Raw genomic sequence first — 15,012 nt, forward strand, 5'->3', positions numbered from 1 at the left:
GAGAGGGGTTGGGGTTGGAGAGATGGAGTAAATGCAATGGCAATTGGTTGCACAGATTTATGCGTGCGTATACAAAGAATTAGGCTCTCAGATTCATACTGCTTCCCTATTCCCTATTGCAAAATAGTACTACAAACTAGTCAATTCAGACACTTCAAATTAAAAGTTACATTTAGCCAATTTTATTTTGTGCTTTAAATGAAAATGGAGAGAATAAAGTAACAGAGAGTAAATAAAAAATAGATAAATGTGTTTCTAAATTTAGTAATAAGTCATTTTGATTAGGACAAACCAAAAAGGAAAGTGAATCAATCATCTTCAATGGGACGAAGAGAGTACTAGGCGATTTTAGTACTAGTATTTTTGGATAAAATTGAATATGGCCAGTCATTTTCATTTATTTATTTTTGGCAAAGAAGAGCATACAAAACCTGAAAACTAACACAAACTAGCGAATATAAGAATATAAGAAACACTTATATTATCATGGATAAACCAACTACAAAACATGAACTTTTCTAGAAAAGCTATTAGCAAAATGTGACAAAAAATTTGTTAAAATATTACTTCTCTATGCACATGCCGAACCACAAGTGAGTCAAAATCTTTAAGGATGTTAATAAATAACGACAATCAGTTGAGATCTCGATTCTTCCCGTAATGGTGGTCATTTTCTATCTCTCTAAACTTAAGTTACCTTAATAGGTCTATCGAGACGGGAATAAATAACCACTTTAACATAATTTTTCTATTTAATGCATAAATTTTTACTCCAAATTACCGGAATAATTTAGTTTCATGTTTGGTAATAAGTAGAGCCAGGAAAAGAGAGTTAGGGCCCTCGGGCCCTCCTAAAAAGGTAGGGTATTTGTTGTGAAACTCAACACCCAAAAAAATGGCTAATAGATCCTTAGATTTTGATGAAACTGTATCCTTAAATTTATGAGTCAATGAAACTTTTGCATCAATTTGTAGGTTTCGTATGCATTGTGTGCTGTGCTGATGCCTAAAACACACATTTATCTTCTTGACAATAGACACACTTTCTAATCACCTAACGGTTTTATATAAGTTTTCCATTTCCCAGTCACACTCCTTTCTTCTTTGCTTTCCTCTTTTTTAATTTATTTTTCATAAATACTGATAGTGTAATTTGCCATTTTTTTCAACCCATAGGTAAATAAGGCACACACCCATATGCACTTCCGATGAGTCGTTGCATATCCTACTCTCTCCATTTTTTAAAAATAGAAACATTTGAAACGACACGGTTTTTAATGAACAATTTAGTAAAGTAAGAGAGGGAGAGAAAAAAAATGGAATTAATGTCAGTTGATTATGGAGTCCACTTTATTAGTGGTATAAATGATAAATAAATTGATGTATAGGGGTGTAAAGATTTCTTAAAATAAAAAGTTTGAAAGTGCTATTTTTAAGGAACAAACTAAAATGGAAAGAGTTGCTATTTTTAAAAAACGGAGGGAGTATAAAATAGTATTCTTTTCTTATATAAATGACTTCCTTCTACGGATTAGAGTTTTGCTCTTAGGTTCACTTTCGAATATTCAGTCAATTGAGAAATGTATCCAAATTATGAAACGAATAATCATATTCATTTATGGTGTCATTCTACCAATCCACGTTCTTGAATTCATTTAAGTTAGGTGAACATTTATCTGATTTATTCGATCATATGTCCAGTTCTATCAAGTCATATGCTGTGTTAAGAGATGATTCCTCGTGATTCATCGATCAATTGATGAGGATTGTATCAGTGGTGACCGTTGTACGAGAACCCATGTTGTTTCAAATGAAATATAGAAAAGCGAACACGCCTTATAGTTATTTAGGTTATGATTTAGTTTTTTACTTAACTTTGAAATTTATAAATTTTCTATAAGTAAATTAATATCAAAGTAAGCTTTCTTTCTCTTACTCATTACTAAGCGTTATACATTTAATTTTCGTGTTTCATTTTTATATTATCATGTTCATTATATTTAATTGAAAAAGGGAAAAATAGAAAAGTATCGAGCGAGAGCTGGAATAGGCTAAAATAGATAAAACAATCATGTTTTAAACTCGAACTAGGATTATTGATTACCAGTTCAAAACCAAAACCCTCTAATAACTCGTCAAGCCGGTTATGGTTGCATTAAGGTATAATTTTGTTAGATTCAAATATGGCAGTTTCAGCGTCACTACTTCTCTTGTTTGACTTGAAAATATTTTGGGACATATATAGTTACTTGCATGATAGAATCCTAATCACAACTTATTACTTAGTGAAAACAGTCATACAAAAGTTACTTGCATGATTGAATCCTAATCACAATTACTTAGTTACAACAGTAAAGAAATTAAAGCATGGTAAGAAGAATATACTGTTTTTACTCTATTTATTTCACTATTCGTAGTGTTCAGGATAGCTAGGTTGATAGGTGGTGAAATTTCATTGCACAACAAATATACAAGTATATTCCAGCTACAAATCGAGTTGGGAGGTAAAAGAAATACAGTAAAATTCTTGTACGTTGAGTGTGCAAACATATTTGATCCCAATTTTGTGACAAATCAAATCAAGAACTCATCAAACTCTACTAAGCCTCTCAACTTCTATAGCATTTTCATGAAAAAACTCACTAGGAATTACACCTTCAAAAACAAAAAGTTATTTCATGACAATATTAAATGTGAAAGATAATGTTGGACAATTCGATCTAATGTTTGATCAATTTTATGAAATTTTCCCTTTTCTCTAATATAAACCTTGAGAAAGCACTAATTACGGGAGATGTGAAGTTACTAGAATTATTTTTTCTTCACCTTATTTAATGTTCAAATCAATGGAGATCGAATATGTGTACAATGTTACTCCCCACATCCCCGATTAATTGTCACTCTTTAACTGGGCACGAGTTTTAAAAAATGTAAAGAAAAGTTGGTTGAAAAAGTTAGTGGAATGTGAGACCCACTTTTTTAGATTGGTTTTATAATAAAATGTGAGTGGAGTGAGTTAGTGGAATGTGAGACCTACTTATCATTTATGGTAAAAATGAAGTGTGCCAATTCTTGAGGGACGGACCAAAATGGACAAGAGTGACAATTAATCGAGGACGGAAGGAGTAACTTGGTCGTCAATAACAAAAAAAAAAGTAGCCAAATAAATAAAAATATAAACACTTTTGATATAATTGTCATAACAAACTTAATCAATTCACCACAACAAGCTTAAAAAGAAAAAAGAAGTCGCCTATGGCCTATACCCAAAATTTTAGTAATGGAATTATGGAAGCATTTAAGGATGAGGTCGAGTATTTTCAGTAAATAGCGTGAAAGCTCTTTAAAGAGAAAAATGAAATTATAACGAAGAGGGTGAGTTATGCAAGTAAAAGATAGCAACAGTGAGAATCTAGTGGCAGTAGCAGAGCAGCATGGTGTGGCAGCCTACCTATATATGTGCACACGTACGTATTAGTAACCCGCACCTACTTTCATATTTTAAGTGTAGAAATTATTCTAAAAAGTTAAACAAACAAAAATGAGAGCATATGCACCCCATCTCGATGCAGGCTCGATCTCATCTTGGAGAGACGAGACCGCATCTAGATAGCGATGCAAGCCTCCCATCTCGTCCCGTCTCATCGCGTAGCTCGCCGCGGAGAGCAAGCTGGCGAGCTCCCGTTCGTCCGTGACGCCAACTCGCTGGCCCCCGAGTGAGCGTCGTTTATATCCTTTGAAAATGTTTTTTTATTATTTTTTTTAAATTAAAATAAAAATCGAAAATTTTATAAAAAAATCCCAAAAATTACTAGCCGTTTATAGCCATTTTTTTTCAAATTCTAATTTTTTTTTTCTATTTTTTGTGCCGCAATCACTTCTATAAATATCAAATCATTCCCACAAATTATCCATCATAAAAAAAACTCTCTATTCTCACTCAAACACTCTATATTCTCCATCTCAAAACATTTTAATTTTCTCCCAAATTTAATACATTCATGGATCCATTTTTTAAATTATGTTTTTCTAAAGATTTTAATTATGTTTTTATTTTAAGATTTTAAATTGTAATTTTCTTTTATTTAATAATATGTGTTTTTATTAATTAAATTTGTTGGAAATAAAAATAAAAAATGAAATTGAATGAATAGTTAAGGGATGAGATGATCAAGAGATGGAGGGATGCAGGTGTTGTCTCTAAGTTAAGAGATATGATGAAAAGTACAATGTGGCCCATGAATAGTGAAGGGATGAGACGGTTAAGAGACATGGATGCGGATGGCCTGAGATACTAGGGGTGGTAGTAAAAAGTACTCCCTCCGTCCCCTCCGTCCCATAATAAATGTTACACTTTCCTTTTTAGTTTGTCCCACAAAAGATGTCACATTTTCTTTTTTTAAAAGAAGTTCTATCACATTAATATAAATATATTGTTTTCTCTCTCAACTTAACACACAAATAATACTCCCTCCGTCCGTCATTAGAAGGCTCATTCCTTGGTGGCACAGATTTTAAGAAATGTTAAGAAAAGTGGGTGAAAAAAAAGTTTATGCAATAAGGGTCTCACTTGTATATATTAGTTTTAAATGAAATGTGAGTGGAATGAGTTAGATGAAGGTGCGACCCTATTAGTATCATTTATGGTAAAAGTGAATCGGGACTCTTATTCGCGGACGGACTAAAATGGAAAAACGAAAATCCTATTCGCGGAAGAAGAGAGTATCTCCTAAAATCTCGTGTCATTGTCCAACGATATAATCTTTTATGGGATGAAAGAAGTAAGCACTGGTAGCACGAGTACAATCAAAACATTAATGTATCCAAATTGGAGTAATGGTTTGGGTGTGAAAAAAAAGATAAAATTTGAAAAGTAAAACAAAAATAGAAAACAGAAGATAAATTTTGAACAACCGCAGGTGATTCAGCCAAGAATGGGGCAAAACCCCCCACGGCTGTCTGGAGAGAGGAGCTACGGTGCAGCCGCGCTGGACGGCCACCTTAGGCGCGCGCGGCTGCATTGCTGAATGCCCTACGAATAAATACTTTGAAAAAATATTACAAATTTTAATACTTAATTGGTAAAGTAGAAAACAAATACATAAAAAAGTGATTTAAGTACTGAATGTATTGCTAGTGAAAAATAAATCTAATTTATTAGAAAAAAACTTTTAACAGTATTTAGAAGTTTACTATTTTTATTAAACGAATGAAAATGAAAAATGAGTATTTAGAAGCATGAACTCCATCCGTTCGTGATTAAAAGTAAAAATTAGTCATTTCCATTTATCTCCGATTATGAGTTCTAATTCACTTTTATTATAAAATAATATCTATGCATCACATTATATTAAATAAGTACACTAACATTTTATTAGTATAAAATTAATATATAAAAATAAAATTTATACAATATTTGTGACATCCCTAACCCGACACCTGCATTATTTTGCATATTAGCATATTTTATTGTCATTGCATATTATATTGTTATTTTTATACTATAGTGTTAAGTAATATTAATTTACGAAAACTATTAAAATGGAGGTATATATATATATATATATAATTTTATAATATAAATTAGGAGTTGTGATCAATGTCGAACCAATTTTAAAGACCGAACTAGAGACCAAATCTGGGCCATTAGATCTAGTTTTTTTTGATGAGATGTGCTGCTGTGAAAATTTTTTCTGCTTCATTACTAGCTCATTTTACTTCATTATATAGGTTTATTACTTCATTATGTACGTAATACCTTGAAACTACAACATGTTTTTACTTGCTTCCAATAGATTTTGAAATGATTCAACATATGCTTCATTCAAATTCATTGACGTGGGTTTTTGCTTGATTAACATTTAAAAATGCAATTTATTCAAGTGAGTTTATTACTTCATTTAGAAACGTTATTACTTCATTAGATAAGATTTTTACTTCATTCCCGTAGGACTTCAAATGCTTCTACACATACTTCATTCCAATAATTTATTACATTATTCCATGTGTTTATTAAACCATATTAGCGTCATGGCGTTGGTGATAGATATTGTAGAGAGAAAGAACTGCACGCGACGGCGAAACCACATTTACGTACTGGAATGAAGTAAAAACCTACTGGAATGAAGTAAAAACCTACTAGAATGAAGTAATATATTCTGGAACGAAGTTAAATCTTCGTAACATGTTAGTATGACTTATTTACCTTCGGATGAATTAAAATAGGCTCGTGATGAAGGCGAAAATAATTTATAAATTTCTGTATCTTATCCATAAAAAACTAGATCTAAAAGCCCTAATTTGATAGGGTTCGATGGTTCGATCTTTAAGAGTGAATTTGTGGATAATGAGACTCTATAAATTAGTATACATATATATAATAGTTACGTAAATATGTGTGCATGTGTAGTCTATATAGTACTAGTAGTTATGTACGTGTATATACATATATAGTATATATTAACAAAGGAAATGATAGTTATCCCAATTGAGGAGTGATCAATTGCTAACTCATCATTTAATTGCTAACTACAACTAATTTAAGGCCATAGGATTTTAGAAAATGTGTGGTCTACAATTTGCCAAGTGTAATTTTCATTTTTATTAATAAAATAAAAAATGATTAAAAAAAACGCCAAATTAGGGTTTTAGATGAAAATGTCAATATAGTGTTTCGAAAAAATCAACACAATGCTTTGAGAATGTCAACACGATGCTTTAAGAATGTTAACCCATTGCTTATATTGACATTCTACATGTATTATATTGACATATTTTATATAGTATGTTGACATTTCTGCTTTACGAAAAAGTTGAAAAATTCTCGAATTTTTTTTCAAATTTTGACGTTGGAACATATGCATATATGATATCGTTGGAATCCTTATAAAATTATTTTTAATTTGATATATGTTATATGAATTTAAATGAGATTTCTTTTAAAAGTTAGTTATAACTAAACATGTAGTTAATTGACATTAATACCCCTATTGATATTTTATGGAATTAATCATATGGCTTTATTGACGTTTTTTATTGATCGTATTGATATTTCTTGGTTAATGATCTAGGCCCTTAATTTGAATATCTAATGACTATTATTTAATTGTAGTTAGCAATTAGGTATTGAATTAGCAATATAACACTCCCCTATCCTAAATTATTATAAATAAATAATAGCAGTAGCATCCTTTTGAAAATACAAATGTGTTAGTATGTACGTGGTGTTTAATTGTTATAGCCACTGATCTCATAGGACAAATGTTAAAATAATAAACTATTCCCTTTGTCCCGCTTTAGCAGTCCCATTGACTTTTCTGCCATCTTTTTGTAAAAATGATAAAAAATAGATAAAGAGGAGAAATGGTAAATTAAGAAAGAGAATAATATAGAGAAGAGTCTTATCTACATTATTGTCTTTCTTACTTTATCATTTATCCACTTTAACTATTTTTTATCATTTTTACAAAAAGAGGGCAGAAAAGTCAGTGGGACTGCTAAAGTGGGACGGAGGGAATATATAGTATGCATGTTACTATTTATTTTAATAAGTAACTATAAGTTATTATTTTGTAACCGCCTTTGCTTGCTTATATGTATTACATACTTAGACTCAATTATAAACTGAAAAAAAATAAAAGAAATAAAAGTGGAATAGAATGATAAATAGTTAGTAGAGGAAGACGAGAGAAAAGAATTAGAAGAAAGAAATATGAATCGTAGATCGCAAAGCAGATTTGGGAATTTATTTAAAGGTGTGTATAAATCACACTTTTAATTTTACATATTTTATGTGATTGATTGCTACGTGTTAGAGTTGAGTGAATATTTGGATTATATGATATGAATTTGATATAGTAGCGTTATTTGGAATTAATTTGTGAAATGTGATATGGATATGTGATTGGTGTGCAATGAATATGTGAGTGGTGCAATGAATATGTTTTTATATGACATTAGAATATCTTGAATCGTTGGATTAAAGAGGATATGTGACAGTCTTGCTCTGGTTCTACGGGTCAAAGAAAATATATAAAGAGGGGCCTTCGTGGAAAGGTCAAAATGTAAAGAGGGGCCTTCGTGGAAAGGTCAAATAATGAAAAGGGACTTTCGGGTCATATATAATGGAAATTCCGGATAGACACTAGGCTTGAACTGTCACAGAATAATAAAGTGAACAGAGTGGCATATGCATATTTATATGGAATTATTTTAATATTTGTTGATAATTGTTATATATATTGGTTTAAGAATATACTCCCTCCGTCCCAGAGAAGTTGGCACACTTTCCTTTTTAGTTTGTCCCACAAAAGATGTCACATTTCCATTTTTGGAAAAAGTTCTCTCTCACATGAATATAAAAATTATATTTTCTCTCTCCATTTAACACACAAAACAAAACCTCCTAAAATCCCGTGCCATTTTCAAAGTATGCCAACTTCTCTGGGACGGAGGGAGTAATTGATTGTTTGGGCTGTGGAATTAAAGGTGAAATTTATATACACTAAGTTGTGGCTCATATAAACTACTAATATTTTCCAGGAATAAGATATGAGTGAAGTATGTGAAGTATTTGGTTGAGATGAGTCGTAGGAATTGCACATGTTATCAGGGTCGGCGGCTGACGCATTTTGTCAACCTTCTCTTCCTCATCATTTTTGCATGTAGATAAATTTATAGTATATAGAGTGGTGAGAGGGTCCCACTGCTTTTTAGAATGTTTTGAAATATGCACCTGATAAAATATGTGGATTTTATGTAGTCACAATGTGGTTATTTGTTTTAAAATTTGAATTTATTTATAGTAAGTGTATACGTTATAAGGGTTGAGGTGTGACAATATTCTACTATTATCTTTCTTTCATTTAAGTATTTTTATATTTCTTAAAATTTATGTTGAACTTCTTATCGATACTCTTGATCATGGAGGGAGTATATTGTTTATTTGAGATAGGTAGCTAGGTTGGTGCAATGAAGAAACCATAAATAAAAATGTACTCCCTCCGTCTCAAAAAAATAAGACATGGACGGTATAGAAAGTAATGCATGATTGGCAAAGTAAGAGAGATGATGAGAAGGATAGTTAAACAGTGTAAGTGGATAGTGAGACCCATATTATTAATAATGTTTAATGGTGGGACATAGCGGTATAAATTGTAAATAAATTGATGTATATGAATAATGAGTTTGAGAGAAGTTTCTATAAATGAAAATGAGATAATTTTATGGGACGGACCAAAAAAGAAAGTGTCGTTATTTTTATGGGACTGAAGGGAGTATTCTTGTGGGGACATATGTAGTACTCCCTCTATCCCAATTAAATTGAGGAAAACCTTTTTGCGGAAATTAAGAAATTGTATTAAAAAATATAAAAGATAAATAAAGTAAAAAAGATAAAGAAAGAGTAAAATAAATAATAGAATAAAGTAAAAATAATTGAATATTTAATAACACAATTTAGGTGAGACATTATTCCAGAAAAGAAAGCGAGCAGCTGGGAGTCTTGGGACGGAGGGTCGGGGTCACTGATGCATCAGTCTTATTTAGAAAGCGAGCAGCTCGGTTATTGCATGATATACTAGCATTGACAGTACAAAAATTATTAGTTGTAATAAGCATGATGCATGATGTATGATGTGTCATAACATGCCTAATCTAATGCCATCCAATTTAATTACTTCCTCCGTCCCGCTTGAGATGACACGTTTTCCTTTTTAGTTTGTCCCAATTAAGATGACACATTTCCTTTTTTGGTAACCTTCTCTCTCCAATTAATACACTCAACCACTTTTTCTCACTCCTATTAAAATATTCATCTTTCTTTATCTCTCTACTTTAATACTTACACCCACCTTCTCTCTCCAATTAAACACTTTAACCAATAATTCATAAAATCCCGTGCCGGCTAAGCAATGTGTCATCTTAGCCGGGACGGAGGGAGTACTGGAGTACCACACAAACACGCAGGTGTATCTATCTCTATATATCTATTCATTAGAGAGAGTGATGGATGAATCAAGAATCTGATGGATGGGTATGTTGAGATTCGAGCCCACTTAAATTCGATTATTGTTCCTCCAATTACATCACATTTCTCTATGCCGTTTTCTTGCCATCTTTATTGTGCACCTCTTTCTCTTTTGTCTTTATCTTCTTTTATAATTTCTTTCTTTTTTCTCTATAAATCTACATGACAAATTAAAATTAGTTTATTTTTATATACTAGGAGTATATAAGTATCAATCTTTAAAATTGTAGTGGTTTGTATACTAAAATAGTGATGTAGCGCGTCTAAAGACTAGAGTGTTTTGTACTTACTAAATGAAATGAGACAATACACATGAATTCCTAAATAAGAAGCAGTCACAGCTCAAAATAACGCGGAGTAACAAGTTTAGTAATTTAGGTCATGAGAATAGAAATTAAAATATGGAGTATGTGATTTTTACTCTCCTGATCATTGACGTGACAGTTCATAGTAAAGGAATTGAATAACTCCAATAAATATAGTTGCAATGCAGATCTGTTTTTTTTTCTTTCAAAAACAGTAGAAAAACATTTGCTTGTATGGCCTTCTTATCTATTTATATGTGTAGGGTTACTCTAAATTAAATGGGTGTAAATTAAGTTGTTTTATTTTTGAAGGGTTGGAGGAGTTATTGCATGAATTATTGTTGTACGAAACCTTAGTTATTCAATCATCATCAACCTCTGATTTATCTGCTCTTTCTCTCTATAAAAATGTGTATATATGCATTGGGACACAGCTTGATTTCGTACCATTGCATTCAATGCATTTTGGACCTACTTTCTTCTCTAAATTTAATACGCCTAGTTGACATTTTGTACAAAACTTGTCTTCACACGTCTCCTCTAACTGCCATTCATTAATTTGTAACGAGAAACTTTTTCAAATGAGACAATTTTTAACTATGTAGTTGTTGCAATTATTATGATCACTATCTATATATGGCATGGAACTAATAACCTTGTATTCATTTGTATTCGAGCATGATAAACATATATTCATTTTTTGTAAATGAACTCTTACACTTAAAAGACACACAATGTACTTTTCCTTTTTCGTTACATTTGAGATCTAAATGGTCCTTACATCTTAACTCTCTCACAAAGAAAGATGAATATCACTCCTTTGAAATAGTTGTATAAATGTAAAAGGATGTCATAATGGCGAGGCGAGGGGTCTATTATTTCATCTTACTATTACTAATCTACAAGAAAGCATGTGTTTTTACTTCCGACTCATATAGACATTCTCACATGTCTCAAAACATTATCGTTTTAGTCCTCATAAACATTCAACTTTGTGGAAAATCGACTACTAGTCAAAGTCCACGATTTTTTAGTCACTTTTATGTTTATGTGAAATATCATAGTTTGGCTAAAATTAATGAATTTAGCTATTATTTCATCTTACTATAACTAATATTTTGTTTTGTACGTGAATGGGCTTTCAGTACTAAAGGCCCTACTGTTTTATATGTGAATGGACCTTCAGTATTACTGGGCTTACTGTTGGGCCTTACCAGATATCATTTCAACCAGTTTGACGAAAAATTAGTAAAAATATATAAGTAATTTATTTTTGAGAGAAGGGCATACGAATGGTACCAATATTTGGATCTAAACTCATATCTAATGCATATTGTTATTTGTTAGTAAATCTTAATTATTGAGCTGCAAATGCAGGCAGTTGCTGCACTGTAGGGCATAAACCAGACCGTGACGGGAAACCTAACCGAACTGTCGGAGCAGATGCCAATCGAGTGCTACACAACTTATAACAGGCCTCGTGGATTACGTGTTTGCCAACATTGGCAGCCTTTATAAGGAGGAGACTATCCATTGCAGGTTTGTGGGATCGAGCTCAGAGTGGCAGCTGTTGGGTACCAAACGAGCAAGGGGCTGAACCACGCCATCGTGGAGAAAGGATATACGGGAAACGTAATGCTGTTCAAAATTATAGTACTGGAAAAACTCATTTGTCTAAAGAAACACATGTTCATTAACATTCCAACATAGAAGCAAGCATCCTAGATTATGTCGATGAACAGTCGATACATTACATTAAGATATACGAAATCTACTCTACTCAGTACTTTGCAACAACGGCTTCGAAGATGCCATCGGATCTGAAATGGGGAGAGAACAACCTAGGGTCGACGGGCCCTGGCAGATTGAAGAAGAGCGTGAAGGGTCCAGGGGGTGATTGTTGCTGGAATTTCATTTCGTATACTCGGGAATATTTTTGGACGATCTTACCACCAGTCGAAGTCACACCTCGAACACAGACCTTTCCGTCCCTTTGAACATCACAGCTGAATTCACCTGATACACGTAATCAAGTGAGAACAAAAACCATATAAACATAAAAGTGTAAAAGGTTAATTGAATGTGCTTCATAGACACACTTCAATGTCGAAAATTAATGAAAAGTTTTCAACATAAGAAGAAGATTTATCCTGTGTTCATCATTCTCTCATGACATTATACACAGTAATGGGAAGATATGGTGCATTGAGTCAATGACCAATATCCGATTTCAGTTTGCAGCTTCAAGTCCACACAGACTGATCTTGTTATTTTCAAGATGTGTGTGTTAGAATCTCTAGACTACAAGTAAGAATCTAAAGCACGGCCGAAATTAACATGAAATAGGTTTGTCAGTCATAATCCAATGGACTAAAATCTCTCTTTCCTAATGATGCTCCCTCACTCCTGTAAAGACACGAAACATCAGTCTCTTTATGAAGAACGAGAAGTTTAATCTCTCATAGCCAAATACATAACTTCCAGCCTGCACATGTTCGATCAGAAAATGAGCATGGAAAACACATTACTTTGCTTAAACCGTTCACAGATACTCTTCATTTACTTAAGTTATTTCCACAGCCAACCAAAACTACAAAAAAACACAATATACAAAAGAACATAAAAGAGTAAATCACAGACACGGAGTGATGAGGTGAAGAGAAATTTACCAGGATCTTTCTTGACGCCAGGTAGAGCAATACAAAAGTAATATGCAGATTTGCTCTCACCAATGTCTGTGATGCCAATAGGTGGTCCAGTCCCCCCTTTACAAGCTGTACCAGTCAAGACAACAGACGTATTCGAACACCATTCTTCCACCTTTGGAACAGGCACAAGGGGCAAAGCAAACGGCTGGGCAGAACTGCAAGTCCTTGGATACGTAACCAATTGCATAGAATCAGAATGGTGCGTCTCTTCCCCTGCATCTTTGCTGTTATTCAGGTCCACTATCCCACCATTTTCATCCATTGCAGATATACTTCTTTTCCAGCAGCCACGTCACCTAGCCCAAGAATGACTTGATTCAACAAACAATTGTGAGTGAAACTAATAAATGGCAAGAAACGATATAGGGAGACAAGAGACATTTTCAGGGCAGAAATAGAAAGCAGGTTCTATATACAATGTTAATTCTGAACAAAGGATTTAACGACCAACTCGTTTGGAGTAAACTGATTGGATTTGAATAACGACTGCAAAGGGTATTTGAATAACAACGGCCCCGTTTATAAATATGTTTATTATGGTCAGGGATTCAAGGATAACAGAAGTTCCCATTCAAACAAAGCTGAGAGAGAATGATTTGAAAGAGAATCATCAAGCTCGTTATAAACGAAATTAGAATTATAGTGATGTAGCTGTATTTAAGCTCGAATTGATATGTTTACTGAAACCATGATAAAAAATAATTAGTCTAGCAAGCATAATCTGATCAATGTTGGAGATCAATCTCTATGTAATATGCTCTATCTTCGATTGCTGAAATAGCTCGGTAGCACCGTCACACGACACCCACACAATCACCACGACAACATTGGGCAAACTAATTGGGATTCTCTAAGCCAAACTCAACTAACACTAGAACAAACGCTTCATCCAAAATTACCATAAACCATTAACATATGAAAAGGCTACATTCCACCACCCACCCACTTAAATCAAGATTTTTCGTCTGAAGTTGCAATTAATCATGTTTCATTTTTCGAGTTTCATTTCTTGGCAACAAGATTGAATATCTTCTTTTTATACTAAAAATTGAGCTTTGGGTAAAGTTACATAACAACCTAACTAAGAAAATAATTCACTAGAGTAAGATGAAAATCAGGGGAAACGAACGATTTCAAGAATTGAAACGACAAAAACACTAAAATTAGTCGAACAAGGAATGCAAGAAGAATTACCTGTTGATAACTCGAAAGGAAAGCTGGGTTGGGTAAATTTGAGCAGAGAAATGTGGTCTGCGGTGTTATGATCGCCGAAAAAGACGCAGTTGTGCTTCTTCTTTTCTTCTTCACCGGAAATTATAAAGTTTAAACGGTGACATTAACAAAGCATGACCAAATTTAGTTTGTTGAAATAAATTAGGGGAGAAATTACCAAAAAATAAATTAGGGGAGAAATTACCAAAATGGGATTAATTGAGTTTTTTTTATTACAATTTACAAAAGAGGGAAATACACTGCGTATGCAAGACGCAACATATTAAAGTATCCCGCATCTTTGCCTAACACGTGAGAATATCTCGCGTCTTAATTAAACATATGAATTGTCGTCGCGTCTCTACCTTAGTATTCCAGAACAAGTTGACTCCCCACCTCCTCCGCGCGACAGCTGCTTCAGATCGAGAAATCAGCTCCGATTTGTATTTTAAGTGTTCTATTATGATTATTATTGTTATTTTGTGTATAATTTTGTTGAATTTTGGGTAAGCTTTAGGATTGAATTTTGTTGATAAATCTGCTCTCATCAACAAATGAACATTGAATTATGGTATATTTTTCTTGAATATAGATTTGGAATTTAGAATACTGAATTTCGTTGAATATAGAATTTTATAGATTGATTTTTATGAATTAATTTGCTATTAAAGGTGGGAGAAATAGATTTTGGGTTTATCCATATCTAGTAGTAGCACAATTTTTTCACATATCATCGAAACTAACTGATAATATGATATTT

The 15,012-nt window shown here is 32.7% G+C and overlaps 1 protein-coding gene across 2 annotated transcripts; it reads right to left on the reverse strand.

Annotated features, from left to right (window-relative positions):
- Positions 1-12,001: 12,001 nt before the first annotated feature.
- LOC125218927 (increased DNA methylation 3-like) lies at positions 12,002-14,424 on the reverse strand. 2 transcript variants are annotated; one of them, XM_048120733.2, is made up of 3 exons: positions 14,235-14,424; positions 13,002-13,336; positions 12,002-12,348 (listed from the first exon to the last, which is right to left on the reverse strand). In XM_048120733.2, the coding sequence occupies exons 2-3, from the start codon at positions 13,300-13,302 to the stop codon at positions 12,113-12,115; spliced, it is 537 nt and encodes a 178-aa protein (XP_047976690.1). In that variant the 5' UTR covers positions 13,303-13,336; positions 14,235-14,424; the 3' UTR covers positions 12,002-12,112. The 2 variants fall into 2 exon arrangements, with proteins under 2 accessions (XP_047976690.1, XP_047976689.1); XM_048120732.2 differs by having other exon boundaries at positions 13,002-13,351; positions 14,235-14,421.
- Positions 14,425-15,012: the final 588 nt, after the last annotated feature.

Source organism: Salvia hispanica, chromosome 1 (genome assembly GCF_029641045.1).
Source record: "Salvia hispanica isolate PSC_SH4W2 chromosome 1, Shi_PSC_v1, whole genome shotgun sequence".
Lineage (NCBI taxonomy): Eukaryota > Viridiplantae > Streptophyta > Magnoliopsida > Lamiales > Lamiaceae > Salvia > Salvia hispanica.

Excerpts from the sequence above, each read along its gene's own strand:
- LOC125218927 (XM_048120733.2), bottom strand. The coding sequence starts at position 13,302 with ATGGATGAAAATGGTGGGATAGTGGACCTGAATAACAGCAAAGATGCA. Across the intron at positions 12,349-13,001 it reads TGGCGTCAAGAAAGATCCTG|GTGAATTCAGCTGTGATGTT; the intron begins GTAAATTTCTCT and ends TACGTGTATCAG.